Source organism: Stegostoma tigrinum, chromosome 15 (genome assembly GCF_030684315.1).
Source record: "Stegostoma tigrinum isolate sSteTig4 chromosome 15, sSteTig4.hap1, whole genome shotgun sequence".
NCBI classification, from domain to species: Eukaryota; Metazoa; Chordata; class Chondrichthyes; order Orectolobiformes; family Stegostomatidae; genus Stegostoma; species Stegostoma tigrinum.
In genome coordinates, this window is record NC_081368.1 from 51,421,143 (window position 1) to 51,435,422 (window position 14,280).

The window sequence follows — 14,280 nt, forward strand, 5'->3', positions numbered from 1 at the left end:
AGGAGTCAAGTTGGACCCAGAGGTAGTGGTTGGGGAAAGGGGAGTGGGTCTTGAAGGTGTGGAGGAGGCAGAGGTAGGCCAAGTCCAGACTTTAGTGCAGGGGCCGGGAAGAGGAGATGAGCTGGGTCCCGGGGGAAGAGAGGGGGATGTCAGGTCAGGAACCAGGAGTATGGGGTTCTGGGAGAGACATAGTTGCGGGCGCTGGTTGCGTGGCAAGTCAGCTGAACACTTTCTCAGAAGTTAGGATATTTAACAGTCTAACCTGCTGAGTGGTTATTTAATTTCATGAGATCCCTCTAAATCATTTAATCAGATGATGGTTTCAAACATAGGGGTAGTCCCCAATGGAATCTTCGAATTCCTGGGCATTTCCTTCAGAGCCCAGTGTGACAGGGACTCTACAGTGTGACCATCAGAAAACCTGGGCTATTATTTCCGTTAAGACAAAGCAATGCAGTCATAACACTTCTTGGCTACAGAGACCTGGAACATGCAATCTAAGACGCTTCTGTGCATGTCCATTATTTGCATCTACAAGAGGAATAAAAAGTTAATTTACCCACCCAATACATATTCAGAAAATGAAAACCATAGAAACAATGAGCACCCCAATTAAGGTTTTGGCTACAACGACTTGCAAACATAATTTGACACAAGTAAGGCCATAACAACATTTCTCCCCCCCGCCGCGCAAGAGTGTTCACGGGCAAATCAAAAATCACCTCAAAAAACAGCAGAATAAAAGAAAAACACAGCCAATTTATCATTTGTCCGTGGTAACTAATAGCCTAGGTTATACACTGGATATAAAGAAACTGAGTCAAAACAAGTTTGAAAAATCACAGATAGGAGACTTATGGGGAACATAGCATCCAAAGAACATGGGACACAGTAAAGATTGTATTGCTGTTATTTCCAGGATGTGGAACTTTGATTATTTACAGGTTTAAGGTGACTAAGTTGCCAACTAGTAGAATTTAACAATACTGTGATTGAGACTAAATATCATGTACAGGTATTGCAAAAAGGCAACAAGGTTTTGACTTTGGCCACATCAGCCCTTATTTTAGTCAAAACGCAATACTTACTGCAGAAACCAGCTGTGTCAATTTTTAATATCTAACTGATAGTATTGCTAATAGCAATACTTTCCATAAGTAATCATTCTTCCACGTATTAAAAATACCTACAAACAAGGATAGTACAGCTACTTGAAAATATTTAATCTTAGATTTACTAAAATGCAAAAGGTGTGCAAAAACATAGTTTTGTTTGAGACAGAAGTAGCAATTCAACAGCAAAAACTGCAAAGAAGGGAGTAGTGTTGGTGATGAACAGAAGCTTTCATCAGGCAGTTCCATGAGAAAAGCTTACTTCATGCATTGCTTATTCTCTACTCATGGTGAGGGAGAGCCTTCATTTTTACTTTGTGGGTTTGAGCGCTATTTGGTGTTATTGTCAGCTATAAATGCTTCCAACAGTTTATGGGCTATTAACTACAATTGCACTAGCTAAATTAACATTTCTGAGTATTTTGATGAATGGCTACATGAACCTCAAATAGATCAAACAGATACTCAACTCTGAAAAGGAATTCAAATTATAAAGTTACGTGCACTCACCTATCTCTGCCTGCCTTCTAGATCTGCCCTCTATGTCACTGCTCCCTTAACAGGGCTTCTCTTCATTTAAATTGCAGTTCCATTCAATTTCTAATCACATTTATTCTTAGTCTTTATAAGTGACTTTGAAACAGACAGAGAGAGCACAATCTTGGAGATAGGAAAATTTGGCATGATGCAAATATTTTATGATAATGGGCTTAATGTTAGCATGTGAAATTTAGCTTGACAAACTGAATGGTCATACAATTTGGGGGGAGCAAAAAAGTACACATAAAATGGAAAGATTTAAGATATGAGCGAACAGCAAGACTTGGAGACCAGATCGATAAACCCCTGAAAATATATGCAGATAGAGAAACTTAGCACAGAGTTCTACATTTCCCTTTTGTCCGTTATACTTCAGCAGCTTTCAGTCAAAACATGACTACCTGCTTTTAACGACATATTAGATTATTACAATGCCTGATAACATAACTGGGACATAAAAGACAGAGAGAAACTAAATACAAGTTAGATATTTTGCTATTATCAGTAAAATCACAGCATGCATATTTGCTCCACAACAAAGTTGTACAATTGGGCCCAGATATGGTTGTTAAAAAGAAACCCTTTCCAAATTGATAATTCTAAGTTTGTATTTACAGTGGGTTCCGTTATAATGCGCGTTCCGGCAATGTGAATTGGCTATAACGTGACTGACAAATAAGGGAATGCTACTTCTAAAACACAAATTTGTATTGGCGAGAAACATGATTCAATTGAGCATGCCTCAAAATTGCAGGCTGTGTCAAAAGGTAAATTTTGTCGTTTCTCCCCCCACCCCCACCAATCCTTGCAGATGGTGTTAGTGTTCAGAATAAGTCTGAATGAGACAACAGTGTGGAACTGGAGGAACACAGCAGGCCAGGCAGCATCAGAAAGAAGGAAAGCTGACACCTCAGGTCAGCCAGCTTGCTGTGTTCCTCCAGTTCCACACCTATCTCAGACTTGCGCACTAGCAGTTCTTACTATCTCTGAATAAGTCTGAATTAGCTCATTTAAAAAAAGGTAATTGGTTTGAATATCATTAACTTCAAATGTGTTATCACAGAGGCCAACCATCTTATTAGGAAAAATGTCAAGTCGTAGATTGAAGGGTTTATGGCTGAACACTTTTTTTTAACACTTTAAAAGTTTAGATTAAAATAATCAGTGCTGTGAAAACATGCAGCTTCTTGTGTAGTATTTTTGCCTAGATTTTGTTATAGATTTAATATATATAAATTTTTGAACTTGTTCGTCTAAATCACGTATACCATAAGTTGTTTCAGAGATAGTAGGAACTGCAGATGCTGGAGAATCTGAGATAACAAGGTGTAGAGCTGGATGAACACAGCAGGACAAAGAGGAACAGGAAAGCTGAAGTTTCGGGCCTAGACCCTTCTTCAGAAATGGGGCAAGGGAAGGGGTTTCTGAAGTAAATAGGGAGAGAAGGGGAGGCAGATAGAACATGGACAGAGGAGGAGAAGAAGAAGAAAAATGGTGGAGAGGAGACAGACCGGTCAATGAGGCAGGGATGGAGCCAGTAAAGGCAAGGTGAGCGGAGGTGGGGAGGTAGGGAGGAGATTGTTCGTTCTCCCCAGACTGATCTAACTGGTCAAGGGGGCGGGATGAGGTTAGGAGGTAAGAGATGGAGGTGGGGCTCGAGGTGGGAGGAAGGACAGGTTAGGGAGGCAGGGACGAGCTGGGCTGATTGAGATATGGTAGGGGGGGGGGGGGGGGAGAAGGGGAGGATCTTGAAGTTTGTGAAGTCCCTATTGATACTATAGGTTGTCTGTGTTAGAACCTGGGTCTTTTCTAGCAATATTTTGAATACAAATGCTACTCAGGTTTATAATGCATTTTAAACCCACAATTAACTTCAGTGTCAATGGGCTACATGGGAAAGAAAGGTTGGATTCCTCTGCTTCACTTATCTGAAAGCCTATCCAAAAGTCTGTGCTGATGGAATGTTAGGTCAGATCAGCAATGGGCTATGCTGTGACACAGATTATGTTTATTTGATTATGAGTGTCAAGGCTCACACAAGTGACAGGCATGGCGCCAATACTGGAGAGTGGTGAGGGAGAATTTTGAGTGATATTTTTCAGAGGTCTGTCCCAACCATGATTTTCCTACAGGCACTGTTATTTGTATAGCATGATTTTCCATAATGATATGTTGCACTGGAGTGCAACTACTGTGTTATAGCAGAACTTCCTGTACTTTTATTAAGCATGCAAAGTTGTGCTCGATGACTGTTTACCTTCTACGCCGTTAAGTGGTTTACTTTTTTCGCAACATGCACCTAAAATATTTGCAATATAATCCACAAGGGAATGGCACACAGCGAGTTTAAGCCTAAAATTTAAGACAGAGATAGAAAAAAAAATGCACTGGGGTTCATGCAGTTGACTATATCTATTAATTTCATGAAACAATTAAAAATGATCCAATACCTGTTCAACATTTCCTCCTTGAAAAGTAAGTATCCTGGTAATATTTTTGAATTCTGCATACCGACTGACATTGGATTTGATAAGAAGATTGACCAAGGAACCACAGGAATACAAAAACTGGAAAGAATACAAACGTACTAAGTTACATTTGGAAGGGCTTGAAACTCTGATTTTCAGAGCATGAATGGTCACAGATTCAATCATGGTTTAGGGTTTTTTCTTCCATTACGTCAGCATTTATACCAAACAAATTAACTTGATAGAAAATCACATCTATATATTTCCAGTATTATAGCATTGAAAGGAAACAGATGAATTTGTTGTTCTTTCAAAACAAGATAAATCTTATTCATACTAGAATTTATACAGAGCACAAAGTACTTCACAGTAAGAAATAATTAAATACTGCTTTGTTGATCCTCACTTTTACAGGGTTATAAAAAGCAAGATCAGAAATCTCAAAAATAGAAAGCAAATACTTTTGCAAATTCCTTGTCCATCATTTCTTCCCACCAGTGAAGACATCACTGACAACTCAGAAATAACAGAGGGAACGTAATAAGAAAACAAGTGCCCTATCTACAAGCAAACCGAACCAATCTCAAGTCTTATTTATAGTTATAAACTGAATTAGGAAGTTTGTGAATGCCTTGAACAATTAATGGGCAAAATCAAATTGCTACCTTTGAGGTCAAGTCAATGTTAAATTTCCTGCCATTCTTTATAATTTGTGAATAAGTCGTTATTTTTTCTTCTTTCTTCAGCTTTTGATTAGAGGAGTTAGTAGCTTGATTTACATTGCCAGCTTCCACCTCAACTGCAGCCATATTATCAGCAACCACTTTTGTGTCCAGAGATATTTCAGCAGTTGCAGACGAAGGGAGATTATAAGAACATGGTTTGTTCTCAGTAGAAACTTCCTCCTTTGAGAGTGAGGAATCTTGGCTTTGAAGAGGAGATTCTGCATCACCACTGCTTAAACCTGTGTGCTCTTTATTTTTCTCATCTTGATTGCTCACTACTGCATTCTCTGCTGCAGTGTCAGAACCCATATTCGATTGCTTATTTTCAAGAGCTCCTACTTCGATAACATCTTCCTCTGTATTTGTGCTATCAAATATAAAGCAAAATACAAATCAGAAATAGCACAAAATACAAATTTCATCACCATGCTACATTCCAGAAAATATGGAATGAGGTCACAGGTTCAAACCAGTAAAAGGCAATTAGAACTGATAAGGAGATTCCTCTTAAAAGCAGAATGGTGTGTAGTAATAGTGAAATTCCAAAAAAAAATTCAAAAATAAATTGGATACTGTACTGAAGGGATGAAGCACAATGGTTGAAAGCCTCTCTTCATAAAACTTTGCAATGAGCAATTGAGCTGAGACTGCATTACTTTACACTAGAAAACAAAGACAACAGCAGACATTTTCCATCCTCCTTCTCAGTTCATCTTGATAATGGAAGATGTTCAATTTATGAAGTTATCTATTGTATAAGTAATTTTAAGTTCCCCAAGCATCAGGCATTTCAAACCTGAGATACTGGAAAAGGGAAACTAGGACAAAGTGTAAATTTATTTTACAAGTACGAAAGAAACAGAAAATCAAAAAGATAATTCAACATCTTTCTTTTAGTCACAGTATGCAAGAATATTCCAAAGCAGGATTTCATGTTACATCCTTCTTCTAGAATTTATTCCTGATGAAAATATGCAAACAGATCACAATTTGGATCCAGCAATAAAGTTGTCAGATATTGTTTTGCCAAGATGTTCACTGCCCAGGAGAATAAACTTTGGTTTTCATCAGGAATTTCTTGGCCAAATGACAGAAAATAAATGGCATACATTGTCCATTCTATTCCATGTGGAGATTAGGTCTTGTGAAATAAAACAAAATATCTAAATATAATTTGGGTTATCAACAAAAACATACCAGAAGTGATTGCAAGGTTTAATTTTCATATCGACATGAGTGCTAAAGATCAGTTAAACATAATTATGAATAGCTTAAAAAGCACAATAAGGCTTCAAGTTCATCAAAATGTACTAATATGATCAAAAACTTTGCAGGCAGAACAAGTCAAAATAAAAAAAAGCACCTTTGATTTAGACAATGGCATATCATGTACAACAAAGTTTTTTTTTTAAAAAGACAAGAGCTTTGAACAACTGGCACCTAGATTTAGGCCAGCAGGCAAAGTGTAAGCGAAATGAAACAACCAACCAACCTCAAACTAAAGTCAGAACATAAGACTAAGTAGTCATGGTTATACTAAAAAAGCAGTAGATCACCAATGATGGAGTTGTGCTCATGACGTTTGTCTTGTGACAACAGAATAAGACATTTTATACAGACTTCTGTTTCTGGGAGACCATCTGTGTCTTTAACCATGCAGGTGCTTGCGACTACTCAGCTTAATTGATTTCTAACCCGGGAATATTATTATCAATTATGAGCTGTGCTCACCACTCTCTTTCAAAAAGAGAACATGTCAACACAGGAAAATATATGGACTAAAACTACTTGTCTACATTTATTTTCAGAAAGCAACAAATTCTTTAAACACCAAAGTGAGAATCAGCTTTAAATTTTGTTCACTAGTAATGAAAGAAAGCAAATCTAGACTTTGCTGAACAGTGTCCTGATGCAAATCTCTCGGTTGGCTTTCCAGATTTCTTGACGTACAGGTTGTACATATGGATTGAAATCATATCTTGCCAGGTGAGATAACAACACCTAAAACTTGAACTTGAAAATCAAGTGGAAAGCATACAGTGACAAGTTCCAATTTTAAATCAGCTTTACATTCTACTATTCAAAACTGCAGAATTAGCTCAAAAGTTGATTAAAAAGTCATAAGCAACTATTCAAAGGCTGCATGTTGACAGATTTCAGAGGACTTCTTAGCACTTGGATCACGTTTTAGCAAAGCAGGAAGAGATATCAGAAACATTCCGAAAAATCTAGATTTGCGCATCTATGTCAGCAATTTACCACACCAGAATGAGTTCCTTCAGGTTTACAGCTGCAAGTATATATGAATGTGAGCAGCCAGAGTGTTAAGAAAATTATGAGGCAAGTTAATTAGCTGAGCTCAGTGCAGATCAGAGTACTTCCTGATTACAAAAACATCTTTTACTATACAGGTAGTTCTGCTGAAACGCATGTTTCGTTAATGTGAATTAGCTGTAACACGATTGAAGAATAGTGGAAGCTGTCTGGATAACGTGACTTTTTTCTGCTGTACAGGTATAATGATTTTCTATAGCCATTTCCCTATAATGTGATTTTCTATAGCACGAGGTCACACAAGAACACAACTATTGTTTTATAGGAGAAATACTTGTATTGTCAGTTTCAGGTGTATTGTTGTTATTTTCTAACTACTGAGGCTGAATTTTCACAACGTCATCCCTCTGTTTTTCCTTATCTTTCAGCTGTAAACTTGAAGAAATTCATTCTGCTTTGGTAAAGTGCAAGCACAGGTGCACAATTTCACATTGAGGCAATCTCTGAAATAAAATTTGACACGTTTGCAGTGAGAACATCTTCCTGCTAGGAGACATTCACATACTAATTAATGGGCTGAAATCTGGAAAGAAAAGCATAACATTTAAAAAAAAATCACCTTGCATAGCAGAAGTATTCCAAATTCTCAGTAGATTTATCCACCAGACCAAGTTGAATGGCATCTTCCCCTTCCAGGATCTTGTCTTTCCAGTCAGCTTCAGTAATGTCAGTGGTGTGTTCCTGATAAAGGGTTGAGAAATCAAACTAATGAAAAGTCAGAATTGACAAAAGAGCAACTGTATACCTAAAGTGCTGCTAATAACAAATAGTAAAGTCGTCACGTCTAAAATGCCAGTGTTTCAAAGCTTTTAATATCATTTGATTACTAATGATCCGTTCATTGGGTTAATGGATTAAAAGTTGAATAAAGCATTTTCAATCGTAAAATCTGAAATCATTCTACAATATTCAATTGTGGATTGTTTTCATGCCATAGCTGTAAAAGCATGGGAAACTAAAATGTATTGATAAACACAAGCTTTTTTTAAAACATTAACTTTTATTCAGTGTCAAAATTGCTAGTTTACCTTACTTTTTCCAATGTAAATTCACATATTCCCATTGAAAGACAAAGAACATGTCGGGTAAAACACAAGATTTTATTATAAGTAAATTTGTGTTTTAACACGAATACAAAAAGATCAAGAGAATGTATATATATATAAACACTCAGTCACGAACTAAAGCAAGCATTATTGCTGAAGATGTCAGCATTGTACGTTTTGGGCATATTGCCAATATCATCATACAGATGCATCAGCTGGAGATCATTCCTTTGAATGATCAGTGACAGGAAATGAAATTAACTTCACCTGTCAATTTGTTATGCAAGAGATCCAATGACTTTCTCTGTTATCAAATTAAACAAATTTAAAAATGAACAAGCATTCTTCGTGTAGTCAGAAACATCGTAGCTAGTCATAAATAATATTCCACGTTAATTTATGATTCACAGGATTTGAGCAGCCATTTTGACAATGCTGAATATTATCAATGGGAAATGCACAAAAATATAATTGATTTAAAATGTAATACAACATCACAGCATGCATCACAGGAACGTAACCAGAAGAAAAAAAGTGGTCAGTCAGCTAAAAACTAGGACAGGTAGCAAAGCAACAGTAGACACGTCACATTAATATATGTGGCAAAGATGACTTTTAAACTCAGGAGACTATAATGCATTCTTTTCATATTGCCAAACATCATTGTTTGGCAGCATAAATGTTGCTAGACAATGTATGGTCAAAATCAGCAGATATTCCATTTTCTACAACCACTAAAGTTACTGGAATGGCAGTAGCCTGGAAGCACGACAGTTGCAATGTCATGGCCGCTTTCAGCAAAAAAGTGTATTTTATATCAGAAAATATAGCAAGGAAAATAAAAGCCAGTAAAAGATCTGATAATTTCTGACATGTTGGCCAGTAACCAAAGAACAATTGGCTCAATGTTTTTTAATAACACCCACTTTTGGTAAATCACTTCAGCACCATTCTCCTCTCCCACTTAGGGAGAAAGGACAGAAAATTGGGTAAAGACTAATACTAATAAAATACTCAATACAAAGTAGACATCTAATTTGTCACAAAACTACCTACTTCAGCATGAACATACTTCTTGTAATGATCCTTACAAATTCTCTGGGAGACTACCAACTGTGTGGTCATGTATACAGAACTACTGGCACAAATGAGTTAAAACTCAGTTAGTATTGCCACAAAATAATTTCAGGTACATCGACTTGTAATTACTCATCAGTGCAACTGTAAAGTTTTTTTTATAGGATACATGAAAGAAAGACAACACCGAATTGTGATAGGACGTTAGAACTATAAGCACATTTGAAGTTTTTTGAAGGAACTGAGAACTGGCAAGACTGATTTAAACACTAAGCTTCACATGGCAGTGGTATGGTGGCTAAAGGATCAGTGAAGCAGCACTGAAGCAGAAATGTTCTAGACCTGGAATATACTGTTTCTAATTCTAATGGGAAGGATACTGTTAAGCTGGAGGGGGCTCAAAACACGTTTACCAGGCTGTTGCTGGGAGCGAGGGTTTGAGTTCTAAAAGGAGAGGCTGGGTAGCCTGGGACTTCTTTCACTGAAGCGTTGGAGGTTAAGAGGTTTATACAATCATGAGGGGCATAGATAATGAATGGTAGGTACCTTTTCCCTAGGGTGTGGGATTTCAAGGGTAGAAGACATATTTTTAAGGAGAGATGAAAAGATTTTTAAAAAGACATGAGGGGCAATTTTAAAAACAAAAGGAGTGGCTTGCGTGCAGAATGAACTTCCGGAGGAAGTGGTGCATGTGGATACAGTTACAACATTTTAGCTAAGTACATAAATCAGAAACATTTGGAGGGATATGGACTAAACAGTGTCAGGTAGGGCCAGTTTAATTTGGATTATGGCCAGCACAGACAGAATTGGACCAAAGATTCTATTCTCATGCTGTATGATGAGTCAATAATTGTACCTAATTCAATCCTGCTCTGACATTTCGAAAATGCTCAAAGAACATCAATACAGCAGACAATACAGGAGACAAACAGCGAGACAAAACTCAAGAGCAGAGGTGAATAAGATGCTGAAACATTTAAAAACCAAAAGATTTAAATCAACACCCAAGGAACAGAGAACACATGGAATTTGGAAATGGTGGCAGCGATAAACAACCCATTAAAATGGACTTCAAAATTTCGGATTAACACAAGTTTGCCGGCATTTGAAGCTTGCTTATAAAAACTAAGGTACAATTGTCATTTTCATGACTGAGGGTGAGGAACAGTTAGGTAGGAAGAGTTCTTGAAATTGCAAAAAGCTGTTTGATCAGTTGAATTGAAATTCTGAAGAATTAATACATCAGAAGGTTACTGCGATTGTACACTAAAGGAGTATTTGACTTCAACAATCTGCACTGCTGTTCACAAAGTACGGTACAGCAGTATCCACAAACACTGCAGATCTGAGGTCAGTGCCAAAAAAAAGTTTCTTTGCTGTGTTAATGTTATAGAAAAAAGCTACAAGATGAGAAGGCAAATATTACCGAACAGAATGGTTGAGCATCATATTGGAGCAAAACAGATTCAGGAAAGGAATTCACGAGGCTGGCGCACGTTCAAAAAACACCATTCAATCCTCTAGTACCTAAAAGATTCAAAGATGGCAGACTGGTGGAATTCCACTACATGCAAGTTTCCCTCCAAGTTACACACCATCTCTGATTTGGAACTGTGAAGGGAGGCAGTGGCATGGTGGCAATGTCACTGGATTAGTCATCCAGAATGCCAAGTAAAATGCTCTGGGGACATGGGGTTTGAATCCCACTACAGCAGACTGCTAAATCTGAATTCTATGAAATGCTGGATTAAAAAGCTGGCCCAATGCAACTGTACAACCTTTGAATGTCACAATAAACATCTAGTTCACTAGTATCCTTTCCTCAACATTCTGTTCCAGGAGGCTGTCACACCTCTGAAACCACATACTTCTGAATTGATTTGTGCTGCATTTTCAAGTTGGCAGGCTTTGATTACTGGAATACCACAAGGATCAGTGCTGGGACATCTACAATGATTTTAATAAAAGGGACAGAAAGTAAAATGTCGAAGTTTGCTGATGCATTCAAAGCTAGCTTGAACTAAGCCAAGAGAAGGACAGGAAGATGCAAACAGATCGAGACAGATTAGGTGAATGGGCAACTTGACGGCAAACGGAGGAGAATGGGAGAAGTGTGACATCATTGAATTTGCTCATAAGAATTTTTAAAAACAAATTTGAAAATTAGTTAACCTTGTATTATTTTGATGCTTGGAGAGACTTGGTTGTGCTCAAATACCAAGATCACAAAAACAAATTGACACATAGGTATAACAAGCAGTTAGGAGACCAGACAGTGTTTTGGCCTTTATTGTTAAGGGACTGGAGTACAAGAACAACAACTGTGCATAGTTCTGATATGATCATATCTGGTATACTGTGTGCAATTTGTCTCCACATTTACATTGGAGATGAATACAGTGAAGATTACTAGATTGGCCCCTGAAAACACAGGGCTATTGTATGCATTCCTATCCAATGATAACAGAGGTCAATAAGCTGGGTTTATTCTCTCGGGAGTTTAGAAGAATGAATTTAGAATTCTAAATTCCCGACAGAGAAAGTACTGACGGGTATTCTCCTAGCTGGATATTCTAGGAAAAAAAAGGCACAATTTCAGGATAAGAGTGCCATCACTATGATGGTCACAAAAATCACAAGTGCCATATTTTCCTCGTTTAAAAGGAAGGGCCACCTTGAGCAAAAATGCCTTCAGAGATCTTTAAGACAACATCAGCCTGAACCACAGTCAAGCCCAGATCTCTGAAATACAACAGTGTGCTGCAGACAAATTTTATGCTTCTGCACAATAAATCTTTTGACATTCGCTGATTGAAAGCTAAGTAGCATGCTTGGAAATATTACTTGCGGTTTAAAAGCAAGCAGGACCACACCCTGAAATGTCACAGACACCATACTGGTATGCTAACTTGGCACACTGCATGGTTTCATTTTATAACTGACCTAGATTTGAAAACATATTCTGGACAGGAGGTAAAATAATAGAAAAGCAAAACTTCCAACATGACTGAGTTTTGTAAAAGGAGGATACACAAAAATCAGAGATAACAAGGTGTGGAGCTGGATGAACACAGCAAGCCAAGCAGCATCTTAGGAGGAGGAAAGCTGACGTTTCAGGCCTAGACCCTAAGATGCAGCTTGGCCTGTTGTGTTCATCCAGCTCTATACTTTGTAATCTGATTCTCCAGCATCTGCAGTTCCTATTATCTCTGATACACAAAAAAATCAGACAGAGTCTAAAATGTACTTTAACAGCAGTGTACCATTTTAATCAAAGTGATCAAATCAAAATGTATTTTCTAGATGAAGGGGAGATTTGTTTCATGTACAAATTTTTAATAGGTAGAACATATATCCAGCACATATTTATGTACACCTTATTCAAGAAATTTCAAATACTAAGTTGCATACTGCGATATTTCACACACGTTTCCAAATTAAGGAAAAAAAAACAAACTTACTTTGCATTCTTTGATCCAAGACAGCAATCCAGAAAAGCTAAAGCTGGCCCAGTTGCCTCCATAATAATTCCTCCTGCACAGAAACCAAAATGTTTATTAGCAGCAATGTTTAAGGCACCAATTCTTACGATTATAGATTTTAATACTCAAATCTAACAACGTTCTGTTACTCCTCATGCTATATCACAACATGTGGTCACACTGTCAGTCTGATAGTTTTGCTGAACTATCAGATGCACAAGGTGTGCTTAATTCAAACAATGAGGTACACCACTGTACAAAGGGCCATTAGTCTTTGACCAACCAATTTAAGCAGTGACAGCTTATGGTATTATCCAATATCTAGGTGGGGTCAAATTGGAGGCATCAGCAATTGAGGGCTGGTAACAAGGACAGACATTTACCTCTTAACCCCTAGGGTCATCTCGACTTAGGTGAAAGTTTCCCAGATTCTTAAAAAAATGCAGCCATGTTTAAATTTTAAATGGTCAAAATAAGGAAAGTAACCCCATTCTAAAATATTTAAGTCACATTCTGCGTCAGATAGGACATTGACTGTCCACAATTTTCTTTTAATTTTGATTCTGATTTTATTGTCACATAGACAATAGTCTATTTAGTAATAGTCTATTTAGACTATTTAGTAAAAATGCAATAAAATACAGTGAAAGTTTTCATTTGTCAGCCCAAAGTGAGCCATTTTGAATGATTTAAGAACATGGAAACAATATACAGCTTGAAGAGAGTCCATCAGTCCTGAGCCAGCTCATCACTGTCAAATGAAGTCTGCGCCACCACCTACACCAGACTCAACCAACAATCAAGTCACTGATCCTCAGGCAGCACCTTTACCACTGGTCCAATACTCCTCCACCACTGCTTCATTGCCTCCTGCGCTGAACCAACCAACAATCAAGTTGCTAATCTTCAGGCACCATCTTTTGCTGCTGAGCTTATCTTGTCGACACTGCCTCTGCTGGTTTAGCAGCCATTGATTCCAGGTCCTGTGTTTACTCTGGAAAGTTAATTAGGGACTCAGTCTCCTCCGTACTGTGGTCCCTGTTCAAGGTCCGCGTGCAGGACTTCGTTGCTGCGGAGGCCCTCCAAGTTGAGGAGGAGGGAAAAATGTAGAAAGTGTAAGAAAAGCGGTCAGAGCGGATGAGCTCTGGCACAGGAATCCTACTCCGCTGCCATCTTGGGCTAGCCCACCAACTATACGCACGTGTTTCGAGATTTGATCATTCCCACCTTACCACTACATAAGCACACTAACTTTTGGGAGGTAAAACAAGTAATCCATCTCAAACAAGCAAGGGGTAAGGCAAAGCAGGAGGACAATTATGCTTGATTTTTTTTTTAAAATTAATCTGTTCGGAGAAGTTGATCTCTCTGCAGGACTCCTGGCTGAGAAGCAAGGACACTACCACAGCATCATAAAAGCCCCAGCATGTTTTTGATTTTCTGTTTAGAGGAAATTATTCCAGCTGCAAACTCTTCTTTCACTCCATCCACAG

The 14,280-nt window shown here is 37.9% G+C and overlaps 1 protein-coding gene across 1 annotated transcript in view; it reads right to left on the minus strand.

Moving 5' to 3' along the window:
• chm (CHM Rab escort protein) overlaps positions 1 to 14,280 on the minus strand; it is an 89,421-nt gene that overhangs the window by 50,821 nt on the left and 24,320 nt on the right. Inside the window, 4 exon segments of the mRNA XM_048544431.2 lie at positions 4,103 to 4,219; positions 4,786 to 5,212; positions 7,739 to 7,860; positions 12,767 to 12,839. Of these exon segments, the coding sequence (XP_048400388.2) occupies positions 4,103 to 4,219; positions 4,786 to 5,212; positions 7,739 to 7,860; positions 12,767 to 12,839 (739 nt within the window).